Raw genomic sequence first — 15758 nt, forward strand, 5'->3', positions numbered from 1 at the left:
AACATCAGATAAGGCATTATCCAGACATGGAAGAGGTTCATCACTTACCAACAAATACAAGTGCTGCCACATGAGTACCAAAGGGAATATGTAGTGGCAATTTATTATAATAATTGTTATATGATTAGATTTTTATCATAGCAATAAGCACTCTGTGGTTTGAATCATAGGTATAAAGTGTTCTTAGGTATTCTGATGTTCTTGTTAGTGCACTGAGTCCCAAAGAACTTTCTGCTAATGATGTTCAGCATCAGTTGCTCTTTAGCTTTCATAGTACAGCATGTAACTTTTAAGTGAAAGCATATGCATTTTTGTATGTTGCCACACAAGAAAAATACAAAGGATAAAAACAGGGATATAAAATAAACACTATTTTAAAAAAAACTAAAAATAAAACTCCTAAAGTATATGTTCTTGATTTTATTCAGTGAATCCCTCAATGTATCATATATGATTTAGGAAAAATATCATATTAATATATCAATGTCAGTTTAGATCACAGCTTTGCCTAAACCTGAGGAGGGTAGTATGGATAGTAGAAATGAAAGCTGCAGATACTTTAGACTTTACCTGACCTACTATTTTGGGGGGAAAAATGATTGCTCTGGGGGATAGATTTTTCTCAGAGATTTCTAAGATCCATTCAACCTTGAGATTCAACTTGGTTTGGGAATTATGATTTTATTATAGATGCATAAATTATTCAAATGGGTATTTAAGAATATGTACATGTATATATAGACTTTACATATAAAACAAAATGTAAATTCATCTTAGGATCATCTGCCACTGGAAAGATTTTCATGATTAATTTACTATCATCATGAATGCATTAGAGAATACCTCATCCATAATTAAGAATAATGCATTATTTTCTTAATATACTTTGTCAACAGGGATCTTGTTTTTAAAATATTAGCATACCTTCTTATTCATTTTTTCATTATTTAAAATGACGACTTCTTTAAACTCTATTTCTAGGCCATGATATCCTATATACTTTTAAAAAAATATTTATGTTGAGTTGTAGTTGGACACAATACCTTTATTTTATTTATTGTTATGTGGTCCTGAGGATCAAGCCCAGGGCCTCTTACATGCTAGGAGAGTGCTCAACTGCTGAGTCAAAACCCCAGCCCAATATCCTATACAGTCTTTTTTTTTTTTTAGATGTGGATGGACCTTTATTTTATTCATTTATTTATATGTGGTACTGAGAATTAAACCCAGTGCCTCACACATGCTAGGCAAGCGCTCTACCACTGAGTCCCAGCCCCAGCCCCATCCTATACATCCTATACAAATCACAGTTTCATAAAGATTATTGCCAGGTAAACTACAGCATTTCTATACATCTTTTGACAGCTTTTAGTCCAGACTATTTGAAAAGTAGCTCAGTGAATTTTTCTGACATGTGAAAGGCCCTGGGTTCTATCCCCAGGACCACAAAATGAAAGAACAAATGAATGAATGAGTAAATTAATTAATAATCAAACAAAATGGAAATGAGACTCTCTTTTCAGGGGAAATGGAAGATTTATTTCTTGACCAATGTGTCATAGGATGGACACATTTGCTAACAGCTCCCTTGTAAGACTCAGGTTTTTCTAAGCTTTAGGTTCCTCAAATATAACACTTATCCACCGTGTGTGCAGTCTTCTGAGGCTGCTATGCATCACTCCCTGTGGGACTTAGGGGCAAGGAAACTGATGGAAACATGAAGCTCTTGCAGCCTGCTGTGCCTGGGTAATAGAGTCCTTTGTCTCTGACCCAGGAGTCTAATGTTTTCTGACAGAATCTAGGAAACTGTGACAGGCTAACTTGTCTTGAATGTGAGGTAAAATTTCAGACCCTTCACAGTTTTGACACAAACAAAAGATAATATACTATGTGATGATGAAGAAAATAAATGGCTTTTCTAAAATTGTCAGAATACGCATTGTTCCTAGCAGCAAACCTGATAATGGCAATTGCTCTAAGAATGACAAAATTATTCTTTCAGGCACATTTACCAAGTGTTCCACAGCAAAAACCTTTCCTGATATCTTTTCAACAGATATTTCTCCCTCCTTTGTCCCCCCCCCCATAGTGTTCTTATTTTCTCTAAGACTAGAATGATTTGTGTATTAATTTTAGCTCTCTTATTACACTATAAATTACAGACAGCAAGGCAGTTACTTATTTCCATATGCCTACCAAGGCCTATCTGAACAATGCTTTAAACATAGTCTCTGCTTAGTGTTTGCTAATTGACATGTATCAATCGACACACTTGTATCACAATAAACTTTGAGAGAGAAGATTCATTGACATGAAAATGTTGTTAACAAGTGGAAAGGAAATGCTAGAGGATGTTGGAAATAATCTAATCTTTCAAAGGTTGGTAGGATCACTGGAGGTAGATAAAAGGATACTGACCTGATCATTATGGGTAAATGGAAGGGAGAGAGGGAAATGAGTACATGATGAACACTCGCCACAGCAAAATCCAATATATGGTAAACTTTTACTAAAATTTTATTGTTGTTTGGTTGGGGGTTTTTTGTTCTTGTTTTTTACCAGACTTTCAACAATTAGGACTACAGCCAAATGTTAACTCGAGTGACAAAATATGACAAAGAAAGACTTCAGGGGAAATGGAGAGTTATCTTTTTAAAGCCATGGTGTACACATGTTCTTCCAAGCTAGTAAGGAAAATTATTTTCTTCATTTGTTTTGGCAGTAAGGATGTCTTTTGGTTCTGCTCCAGAGTTTAGCATCTACAAAAACCCATAAAATTAAGCTATTTGTTCTGCACAAAACATTTTTAAAGGCAGTTAAACAACAGGGTGTAATGTTATTTCCAAATTATCTGTACCAAAAAAAGTACAAAAAGCAAAAGGTTAAGTACACACCATTTCATCACAATGCCCTACAATATAATTTAGTCAATCCACTGCACATTAACAGGCCATTTACTATTCTTGCATATTTCAAAGGAGAAAAATAATATAAAATATAAATTAAATTACAAAGTAATTTTTGTGACTCCCTGTTGAGTTTAATAATTATATAAGGATTACGGATTTAACAGCTTATTGTTACAGGATATTATAACAGAGATTAGGGTAACAAAAACAAATTAACAAAAAAGGAATAATTTAAATGTCAAAAATATTCCCTTCTATTTTAAGAAAATTAAATAAAGCAATCCAGTTAATGTAATCTATCTTCATAGAATATATTTAAGTGACTAAAACCCCATTATAATTTCATCTAATGTTGTCTTCCTATTTCCATTATTTTAATGAAAAATTCTTATTTATATTTTGACATTTCTTTCTATTTTTTACATCTATGTATAATATCAGCATTCATCAATGTACATTGTAATTATACATCCTATAAATATCATTAAAAGCAAAAAAAACCTGAATATGGCACATTAAAGTAATCCTAATGGCTCATAAATGGTAGTCTTTAACCTCACATACATTATCAGTATTAGTTTATGCTTTTACACTTAATTATAATTATTGTCATTATTCAAGTAGTTTATATGTCAGAATTATAATCTTTTGGACTCCAAACTAAATTTGTTACATGAAAAGCCTATTCTCTAAAGCATCTGAGCTAGTATAACATTGTAACTATACAAACATTAGTGACCTGATGCAAGCCCCTTTTTATGGCTGAAATTTTCTCAATTGCTGTCATCAATGTGAAGTGTCATTTGACATTCATGTAAATTATATTAATGCTTATCTACCACTCAACAACATTTAACTCTAGAGTCCAAAATTTTTCAACTTTGATTCAATAAATTTCAGAGAATGAGAAATGTACACATATTTTTATAAATGGAATCATCTAAAAATGAACACTACTATATCTACAAATATGCAAATTAGTAGTGTAAATAGTTTCAGAAAAACAAGTCAAAATTTAGAAACAGAGAAATATTGGTGATCAAATTTCTTAAATTGAAAGTTTAGTACTAAATATAGAAAATTCTGAGTTTTCATAAAATGTATCTTAAATAAATAAACATATCCATTTTTATAGCCTCATGGAATGGAAAAAAGCAAATAAGATTTTTTAACTTTGAAATAATATTGTATCTTCCAGAGAATAATTTTGTTTTTCAGCAAGTCATATTAATTCTCATATGTGTACAGACTGCAAGAGGTGAAGACAAAACTAGACAAGTTAACCTATTAGTTGGGATGGAATACTGGAGCCTCCTGGGGTTATAACCCTTACCATAAGTAACCAAAGGCATATGATTTCTTGTAGGAATGGTTAGTGGTTCTCCACTACTTTCACCAGCAACTAACTGTTCTGCTAGTTCTTAAGCATTGGTGGAGTCTATTGCAATTATACAAAGGGAATAGAAACACAGGGAAAGAAACCCTGATTACAGAAGGCTTGGATAGCAAAACTAATGGCACACTAAGACCAATTGGGAGTCATAAATTTCACCCCAAAGCAGTAACCAGGTCCTCAATGCTGTGACACAGTGGAAAGAGCACAGGCTTCTAAGAATCTGGTTTTAATTCTAACTACTGCTTTAGGGTTTCATGGCTCTAGTCTCTTCACTGCATATATTCAACGTGCTGCTGCTAAAGTAATCACACTAGACTACAATTCTAATTATATCATGCTCACATTCAGAATCCTTCCGTGACTCCTGCATTGCCTAAAAGATTAAGTTTCAACAGCATAGCATTCAATTTTCATCAGGAGCTAGTCTCATACTTTCACCCTTACCTCTCATTGTGGATCCTGTTCCCATTCTCATGTAGCCACCTACCTGTCTACTTCAGCCAAGGACATTAGCCATAGTTTCACACTGCTCTAAAACATCTGTCCTTTCTCTTTCTACTGTATTCTTAATTCCAGTTTTTGCCAATTTAAATTTTATCTTCAAAGTTCAATTTTAAGATATATCACCTCCAGTAAATAGTCTCCATCCCGAGCATATTAACAGTTTCCTAGTATTTTATTTGAACACATTATAATCCATTCAAATTATGTTATATATCACATGTGTATCTATGGATCTTCTCTCTCATAAATATTTTAGAATAAAGACTGATTTAGTCTTTAATTTAAATATTTATTTCTCCATATGTTTCTTAAATTTAATTAAATATTCCCTAAAAGTTTATAATACTTCTATACTTTTTGTGGGAATAACAGTATATTAGATTCATCTAGTTTAAATAATAATCATTATAAGTATTTAGACAATGCTTAGGATACACTAGGCACTAAATTCCCAGAGCTATTTTGTATTTTATTTAGACATAGAGTCTTACTGAGTGGCTTAGTGCCTTGCTTTTGCTGAGGCTGGTTTTGAACTCACAATCCTCCTGCCTCAGCCTCCTAAAATGCTGGGATTTACAAGAGTGCGCTACCGCAAGGAGTCTGTTCTTAATAATAATAATCCTAGTTTTAACTTGTTAATGGAATTTCACTATTTTAAAATATTATTTTATATTATTAGCTCTTGTAAAACCACAAGGAAATTATTTTGATATCTTTTCTGTTTGAATTACCAAATTGAACTATTTGAATTACTAAAAATTGTAAAAATATTGGGTTGTTGCCAGTACTTTGCAGTTATTTCTCTTTATTTGGCTTTCCTCAAGCATAATGCTAATGTATTTAACATAGTATGAGTTTTTAATGAATTATTTATTAACTCTCAAAAAACAACTAATTTTGAACTATATCTCAATGTAAAAAGAGAATTTAATTCTACTATGTAAATCTGCTAATCAGGAAATCAGTAATGATTTAATAAGCTGTCACTGTCTCTTTTGGTTAAATCTTGACATTATAAGAAAGCTAAATAAATTGGGGGTGTATGGTATGAGAAGAAATATACACATTTCTTTTCTAATTATGAGACTGTAAGTTCTCTCTGAATACAGAACTGTAATCTAAAAATTGTTTAGTAAGTGAAAGGAAATTTAATGAGAACTCTTTTAACAAAAGAAAGGAAAAGGCAAGTCAAGCATGAACAAACCTGAATTCTTGTGGCTAGATCCCCATTCCAATTTAGAGACTTTAGGCTTCATCACAGTTATCTTATAGAGCTAGATCAGAAGCAGGATGACCAACAAGCAATCAAGCAAAAGCATCCACTGGGATGTTTTGTCTTTTCCTTTCCAATCCTCTATCCTTATTAATGTCCTGATGTTGCACATTATGATCAGAATGTCTTAAGATGCTTTAATGTTTTTACCCAGTTAAACCTCTCCTCTAGTTAAAAGCCAAAGCTCCCTTTCCACTAAAAGGCTTTAAGCAAAGGCAAGGAAAAAAATCCCTTTTAAAAAGTTTTTACAATGCTACTGATGAGACCAGAGTTCTAAACTATTAAGTCTGACATTATGTGAGAATTTGAAAGACTTTTAGAGAATGATATACAAAACTACCCTATTTTGGAATTTGGGGGGTTCTCACAATAGAAAAAGCAAATCGAATTATAAAGTTAAAAGTTTTCGAGTGAGGGGTATGATTTAACACCAGGATTGGCTCTTCTATTTGTTAGTGAAGGTTAAGGGTCTTTATGAATGTGGCATGGATACAACAGTGCAGAATTTCATTGTGAAAGAGTAGCATTCTGTGGTCTGGGAAACACACTAAATTAAATAATTTATAAAACAGCCGCTTCCTAAAAATATAATATAGTATGTCCATTAAATGATATGTTCTCACTTATTTTAAAATTGCATGGGAAAATTCAGTCTTATCTGTTTGCATATCTGTAAGTTCTATTTCATATACATGTATGACAACTATTCATTTTGTACCATATAATAGGATCAGAATTTCCCAGGGTATATAGGGATACATAATACTCCAGCATTTCACAATCTTGGATGCATATTACACACACCTGGGTGGGATTTAGAAAGTATCACTATGTGTTCCTCACTCCATTCTAGGGGAGGGGCTAAGGCACAAATATTACTTACAAGATCCTTAGGTGTCTACAAATGTGCAGTCAAGGTTGAAATTAGCAACACACTTACATTATTTCAATGCCTACATTCTTTTCATGCCTGCATCTTCAAAGATGAACACATTACCTACTCAAAAGGGGCCATCTTACAAAGTACCCAGAGAGGTAAATAGTCAATTATTTTAACTTTTTTTTTAGTTGTAAATGGACACAATATCTTTATTTTTTTTATATATTTTTACGTGGTGCTGAGGATCAAACTCAGTGCCTCACATGTGCTAGGCAAGCACTCTACTACTGAGCTACACCCCAAACCCACAAATAGGCAATTTTAATACAAATATGAGACTAGAAATTAAACTGAAGGATAAGAAAGGGCCATAAGAATCTGAAAATCTTGTTAGAAGAGGAAGGAAACAGCTAGGAGGAAAAAAGAAACCTAAAAAAAATCCAAAAAAAAACAAAAAAACAAATGTTTGGATTTTATTTCAGGTATTCTAGGGAAGAGGGTATCTAAGAATGAGTTTGCATGAGACAGCAAATGAAAGTGGTCTTATTGGCAATGTGCTAGTGTGAACAAATGGGAAACAGACTAAAAAGGAATATATCATGAAGACCTATCTTTCCTAAAGTGAGAAATGTATATTACTTCTACTCAGAGATTTTACTCAAAGATTTTAGAATGCTTTATAAAATGGAAATTATCAAGAAGAAGTTATTAACTGGGGGCTAAAAAAGGAACTCAAGAATGTACTATCACAGGAAAACTATAGCATTATTTACACTGGCTTCTACTAAAATTTAGAATTTCTACCATATAAATGTTGAAAGCAAACTACAGTAGAATTAGTGGTATCTGCAGTTTCATTATCAAGAGAAATAAAAGATATTTTGATGTGACTTTAAAGTTGTTGCAGTTATATCAAAAAATTATTAGCAATCATCATTAATTTGAAATTATGAAACTTATGAGATCTGTTGCAAGATCTTATTATTTAATAGATCAATAAAGAAGCCACATGTTATATCACAAGTTATTTCTCATATTATGACAGCTATATTTCAATATATTCATTTTTAGCAGACTTTAAAGTGGTGATTTTTAATGTTTTTATTTTTAGCAATGCAATTTTTAATTGATACATTACAATAATATATAATAGTGGGATTTGTTGTTACATAGTAATATCTTGGTATTTGCATTTCAACCTCTATGTTTATACATTTAAGGGTCCATAGGCTTTGTCATGACTGCCAAACGGATATTTGACACACAGAAATGTTATGAACTCCTATGCAAAATCACATTTTCGTTGAGTTTATAGAAAGAGAGGAATGATAATTTAAAAAGATAGAAAACAAACAATTCTTTAAAAAGGTCAACAGATTCAGAGCATGTGCAGAATGACTGCCTTTCATAAAAGGAGACAGAGTATCTCCAATGTAGCAAAAGAGGAGAAATACTGACAGAAACAGTAGATCCTTGATGGAAAAAGTGAGAACCTATGTGCCTTATGCATTCATTTTATAAACGAAGTTAAAATTTAAGGTTATTCATCTTCCCTGAAGAGATCAACAGGGCTAATCCATCATGACATATCCCTGTTGACTACAGCCCCCTAGGAATCACTGACCCTCACCCCAGGCCAACAATCAAAACTTGGACTCCCAACTCATATGGCTCTAGTCAGCCCCCAATCTGACCCCACATTTTGAATGGTTCAAAACTTTTGTTACAGCCCCTAGAACATCATTAGCAAAATCCCTTGTAACGTCAAGTTTTTCCCCTGTGTTCCTTTACCTTCTTCATGTAATCAATACCAGATTGTCCACTGAGACAACTGTATCTCCACCAGGCATCTCTAAAGGTGGTGGCTTTTTTTTATTCAGAATGCACAGTGAGGAAGATATTTTAACTGATTCTTCTTGCCTCTTCCAAACTAATTCTCCTTCTCTTCAAACTCATCATTTAAAAAATAATAACAAAAATGAAAACCCAGCTACTTGAAGTGCATGTCATCACAGCCACACCATCTGTCACTTTCTATAGTCATCTACCATCATACTTCATCTTTCTCTCTCTATTATTTAATTGATGATTAAAAAAACAACTTAGATCCTCTTCACAACAATTATTCATCAACCATCACTTGGGCAATCAGTCTTACCCTTTGCTGGTTCAATGATCTGGTTCTTACATTAACTTTTACTTTGATACTATGATGTAAATTCTCTACCTCTGCAGCCCAATGTGGTAACATGAGCCACAACTAGTTACTGAACCTTGAAATATGGTTAGTGGGCATTTTATCTGAGCATCACTTCCTTAAAATATCTTTTTCTCACCACCCTACTCTCCCTGTCAACCTCTTTCCTCTTTTATCTATTTAAGCTGCTTTATTTCTGTTCATAACACTTATCACATTTGGTATTATAGAATGTGATTATTTTTTCCACTCTATTTTCTAATTTTCATACTCTGTAATAATAATAGTTATTAAACTTATAATACAATAAAAATAACTAAAAATGAAATTACAACTTGTTAAAATAATAAATTCTTGGTGCAGAGACAAGAAAATCAAGGGAAGGGTATTGAGAAATATGTAGATTGGGGAGACCACTGGGTGAAACGTCGGTGTATGTGGATCACTGACAATTTACACATTGCTGGAGGGAGTCACACTTCATGTAAACACAATGGAAAGCTATTTGGCATCATTTTGCACAAGTGACATTCACATGTACTATCACTAGCAATTCTATTGCATACATACCCTGAGAGCTTTCATGTATCTGTGCCTCTAGAGATGTTTACCAGAATAATCATCGCAACACTGACAAAGCCAAATACTATAAACCAACCAACTGTCCTCAGATACTGAAAGGATAGATAAATTGTGATATGTTCAAATGAAGGAAAATGTTACACAGAGGTCAAAGTGAACAATAAGAACATATACATGGTGCTCACTGGGTGCCAAACACTGTACTTGGTCCTTGTCAAAAATAACTTTTTTTAATCCTTAGAGAAGACTAATATTTTCCCTCTTACAAAATGCAGAAACAGAGGCACAGAGATTAAGGAATTTTCCATGTATTATATATGCAAAGCCAGGATTTGAGTTTCAAAGTTGGAGTTATGCTCCTAATTTACTATTCTCCCTCTATCTGTAAATAAGCTAGAAGCAGAAGTAGCATGATGGAACTGAAAAATAAAATGAAACTAAATGAAAGAACAGAAAAATCAGAAGTAACCCCAGGAGACTGCAACATACTATTGGATATCAGTTTCACATGGCTGGGGAAAGTGGGATGCTGGGGATGTACGTGCCTTTGGAGATTGTATCCTGTCCTCCTGGCTCCAACCTTCTCTCTCTGCTTCCTAGCTACTAAGAGCTAAGGAGCTTTCTTCTGTCTCCACCCTTCTGCCATGGTGTTCTGCCTCACCTAGGATGCAGAGATGGTGTAGCCCACCATGGGCTTAACCTCCGAAGCCATGAGCCCCAAATAAACTTTATCTCCTCTAAGTCATTATTGCCAGATATTTTGGTCACAGCATGAAAAGCTAAATAACATTCAAGGAAAAGATGAACATAAACCCCAAAGTAACAACTGCTTCCATGCATCAAAGGGATATAGGGAGAAATATGCAGAAGACAAAGGCAGCCATCCCTGTAGTGGGATTGATGATATTCTAATTTCTGAGTTGACTGGTGGTTTTGTAGATGTTTGTTTTTATTATTATAAATTCTAATGTATTTATGCTATTTATATCTTTTATGGATAAAATTTAAATACATTTAAAAAGATACAAAAACTAATAAATAAATAGAAAGTCAGATAGTGATGAAAATGGGCTTTGGTTATATTTTCAAGAAGACTGATTTAAAGAGGAGGGATTTGTATCACTAGGTAGAGGTTCTGTGTGTGTGTGTGTGTGTGTGTGTCTTTATGAAAGGGTCTGCATCCAGATTATGGGAAAGTGGACTAGATGTAGTAGTTTGAGTCATGATGATATTGCCTCCCAGGGGATATCGGGCAATGTCTGAAGACACTTTGTGTGTGTGAAAGGGAGAGGGCTATGGGGAGGACTGTCACACAACTGGCACAAGTGACAACCATTGAGTAAAGATCAAGGATGCAGCTAAAGGTCCAAAAGTACATAGGACACTACCCTCTCCAACTAGGAATTATTCAAAGGGTCAATATATATTATCCCAAGGCAGAAACAGAGGCACAGAGATTAAGAAACCAGTGATAGAAAAAGCAAAGCAGGATGGATTAAAAGTATAATAGACAATCGAATGAGAGTCAAGTCCAGACAAGACAGGAGAGCTTTGCCCAAAGGAAACACATAACATCTCCAGAGCCTGTAGACCACCTAGGGACCAACCCTTTCTTAAGCCCACTCCTTTAAACAGTGTCTATGGAGTAGACCTCATTTTGACTTTGGTGTAAGTGAAAAGAAATACAAACGGTCTATTCAGTTTATTGTTAATCATTCTGGAGAAACAGGCACAATAAGAAAAAAGTGCACAATAAGAAATATAGGTGAGGTAAAGCTACATCTATGTTAACAAAGTATAAGCCACAGGGCCCCTCCTAGGGACTTGTCCTTACTGTGGACCTGAGAGGGGCCTTAGTAGTGATGATTTTGTAACTTTGAATTAACTGTATTACTTAAAAAGCCCCCCGTCAAAATGTATGAATTTTGGGCCCCATGGAACAAGGATTTACTCCAAATGCAAGAAAGTTATTCAATTTAATAGTTTTTATAGCTACTCTCCATAACATCCTTGCTAGATGCACCCTGAAGCTGAATGGTCACATATTACTCTATTTAGTTCCCTAAGAGGCAGTTCATAAAACCGCATCACTCTCCCAGTCTCCCCCTCTTACATAGTTTTTACAGGTCATTTCCTCCATAACAACCTATCTTCTGGCATTAAAGGCCTGAGGGTACAATTAGGCCAAGACAATAAATGAGAATAAGTAGGTGATTCAATTCCCCCTACTCTGAAGGGGAATAACTTTAGAGTGGAAAGCTGCTATCTTTTGGTCTCAAGGTGCACATAGGAAACAATAGCCCAGAAAAATTGTTATGAGTTTTGTGTACATGAAGTCACCTAAGATACTCATTTTAAATGTAGATTCTAAGGATTCTCTTCCTAAGTATCCCATGATTCTGGTCCAAATATGGTAAAGAGCCATTTGCTCGACACAAGTATTCTTAATGTTCTAGGATGCCATATTCTTTGGGAGATCTTTTAATAGTTATATTTTAACAATTTTAATAAAGGGATCAATCTATGGCTGACTTACTTATGATTCCCAGTTTAGAGATTCCTTTGCATAAAATCAGTATATGTAGATGATATCACTGAGAGCAGAAAAAAAAATAGTAAAGATTGAAGTGGGAAAAAGACCATCCAAGGAGTGAGAGAATATCCTATTGAAATTAGAAGGAGGTCATGTGTGCACGTGCCCACGCATGTGCGCGCACATGAAAGTGCAGAGAGCAAGAGAAAAAGCAATATACACATGTTTGAAATCAAAAGAGAACCATAGAAGAAATAAAATTAAAGTGTTAGAAAGAAGGACTTAGGGTAAAATACAATAATTTCTACTCTATTCTGCAACCACTAAAATGATAGTAAAAGAATTAAAATGGCATAATCCAAAAGGACAAATAAGACTGCAGTACACACGCCAAAGAAATATCAGCAACATTTTAGAAATGCTAAAACATATGGACAAGTGCTGACTGGCTTCACACACTAGCAAAAACAGAAATCTAAATGCCTGAAAGGTGAGGGGTGCCAATAAGCATGATGATTCCTGAAAAAGAACTTTTCAGAAATCAGAGGTCTACAGAGTGAAAAGGGGATTGGTGTTGATATCAGAGAAAACATTTCAAAGTATGAATACTGAGCAGTAAGCCCAAACCATGGGGGGAGTCTAACTTCACGGAGTAGCAGAAAGAGTCCAGAGCAGAGTGGGAGAAAAAAAAATGTAAGAGAAATAATGGGCATTTTCCAGAACTGAGGCCATGGGGTCTCTCCTAGATAGATTCATTGGGTTCCAGCACAATGGATGAGAAAAGACTACTGGTAGAAGAAATATGGGACAGCTTAAAAGACTGATGGTAGAAAAAATATGGGAGAGCTTTAAAATAGATATTAAAAGAGGGATTCTAAATGTCTGGGCTCAGGAGTAGGGTGGCAGGAAACAGCCTATCTACAAAACTTTTTTTTTTTTTTTTTTTTTTTTTTTTAATATTTATTTTTTTTTTAGTTCTCGGCGGACACAACATCTTTGTTGGTATGTGGTGCTGAGGATCGAACCCGGGTCGCACGCATGCGAGACGCGCGCGCTACCGCTTGAGCCACATCCCCAGCCCTCTACAAAACTTTGAAATCAGAATTGCATCATAATTCTCAGCAGTTATTTTTAAGCTTGAAAACAATGGAGCAATAAATAATTCTCAAAATTCTGTAGGACAAACTCTAGTAAAATAACAGGGTAAGATTCATATTTTTTAATAAAGTGTAAAAATTTCAGTAGAGAAGCCGTTGAAAAAATAGTAAAACTCATAAATATTTAAGCCGATTTTAAAAAGTAATAATGTTTAATTTTAGGAGAAACAGACTGCAGAAAGAAGAAAGGGCTGGAGGCTAAGAAAGGAAAGATGTGAATTTTATTTCCCTATTTTATAGTAGTGTAAAGATAAGATTTAACCAAAACTTGAGTTATAGTATATTGGGAAGATGGAGGGCAGGTAACTGGAGGATTGCTGGTTAAATATGGTACAGATATTTGAACTGTGCTACTGCAACAGAAAACTAAACTCCTCATCCTCCCTAAGGTTAACATATATTGTTTAAAAACAACAATGTAAATCAGGAAGAGTATACAGATGTTGGCTTCTAAGGTGGTGGAGTGGTACTGGGATTGAACCCTGGGCCTCAACATGCTAAGCACACTCTCCATGACCAAGTTATGTCCCAACTCCTAATGCATGAATGGTATATAGAAATATAGATGTAACAACCAGAAAAAAATGGATTAAAAACTGGCAAGGATTAAGGGATGATGCTTTTTGTCATATTTTCTTAGAAGACTTTAGAAAACATGAACATGGCCCATTTCCATGAATATAAAAATAAACTATAAAGAAAGTAGATTATATCATATATACATTTATGCCAAAAAATATATTTCTTCGTGTTTCATGTAAAATTGATATGAGGCCAAAAAATTTAACCCAATTCAACCCTGTGTAATTAAATGTACACTTTAGTTAACAGTTTTTCTTCTTTTTACAGTTAACCTTGTGCAAAATGTTGGGCTCTTACTTATTTTAGTGTTATACCTTATTCCACCAGGTTTAAGGAGCAACCATCTGAATTAGTGGTGTTACCAATGGAAAGCATCAATATAACATCATATACTGATGTCATACATCCATATTTATTCAAGCTTAAATATTAGAGCAATAAAGGCCAGAGGAACTGCTAGTAATTCAGCATGCTCTGACTCAGTTCTCAGGACAGTGGGTGTGGTGACAAGAGCCATAATGCATGAGGAATGTCACATCACCAAGCAAAAGTCTCTAAATCTGCATTATCAATGGTGTGCTAGAATACTTCAGACATGATTTATAAACGCTTCACAAAATGACTTCATTTCTTCTGAATTTTATTTCAATAAAGTAATCATTCAAAAATTTAAAGTGATCAAAATGATGGAAAAAAAAACAAGTCAAGTAATATCCTTGCAATTCCCCCCTTTTATTTTCCTTCTAAAATAGTTTGATGTTTCAATACCTCTCTATAGCCATCACTGATTCGTTCCAAGCTGAGGGAAAACACAAGGTCCCTGCCTCCCACAAAGAGTCGTTCTTGATATTCATCCAGCAGCATTGTATGGAGATCAAGAAATCCAAAAGGGCTATGAAATATTGATGTTCTGTTCAGATCCAAGAGCTCTGAAATGCAAAGAGATATATATACGAAATACATGAGAAAATGCAAATACCTCTTTAATAAACATTTTTCTCCTGACTGTATTTACAATCCTTTTGGAACTAACTAGTTAACAATCATGTTCTCATAGCTATAGAGAACTTTGAACTTCAGTATTCAAAAAAGTTTAGAAATATATACTAAACCTTCAGTAGCGATGTAGGATTAGTTTCAGCCCCACTCTGCTCTGACACTAAAACCTAAGGATGATTAGTTTGCTTATATAAAATGGCATTGTTTCTGCATATAACCTTTGTGCATTCTTCTCTATATTTTAAATCATCTTGAGATTACATATAGCACCCTAATACAATATAAATGCTATATAAATAGTTGTTATGCTTTATTGTTAAGGGATTAATGACAAGAAAAAAGTCTTTGCATGTTCAGTACAGACAGAATATTTAAAAAAAAAATATTTTAAATCCATGAATCTGTGGGGTGTGGAAACCACAGATACAGAGGGTCAACTATACAGTCAAACTGACAATAAATTAAATGTGTGAAAATTAAAATCTTTTACCAATTTATGAATCTAAAAATTTAAATCTAATGTAATAGGTTAGGTAAATATTCTATGTTTTTTTAAAAAATGATTTTTAAATTGTAGGTGGACACAATACCTTAATTTTGTTTTTATGTGGTGCTGAGGATTAAATCTAGCATGCTAGGCAAGCACTCTTCCTCTGGGCCTCAACCCCAGCCCCAATGTTTTAAAATTAAAAAAAAAAATCATCCTTGACAATCTTTAATCTCCAGTGCTATGTGGAAAAGTCATT

General features: G+C 34.0%; 1 protein-coding gene across 1 annotated transcript in view; it reads right to left on the bottom strand.

Moving 5' to 3' along the window:
• The window catches only part of Sema3e (semaphorin 3E), a 107659-nt gene extending 92767 nt beyond the window's left edge, over positions 1-14892 (bottom strand). The window contains exon 1 of the mRNA XM_026384977.2: positions 14782-14892. Coding sequence (XP_026240762.2) covers positions 14782-14877 — 96 coding nt within the window. The 5' untranslated portion in view covers positions 14878-14892. The remainder of the gene's footprint in view (positions 1-14781) is intronic.
• Between the last annotated feature and the right edge of the window lie 866 nt (positions 14893-15758).

Source organism: Urocitellus parryii, chromosome 3, assembly GCF_045843805.1.
Source record: "Urocitellus parryii isolate mUroPar1 chromosome 3, mUroPar1.hap1, whole genome shotgun sequence".
Classification (NCBI taxonomy): Eukaryota; Metazoa; Chordata; class Mammalia; order Rodentia; family Sciuridae; genus Urocitellus; species Urocitellus parryii.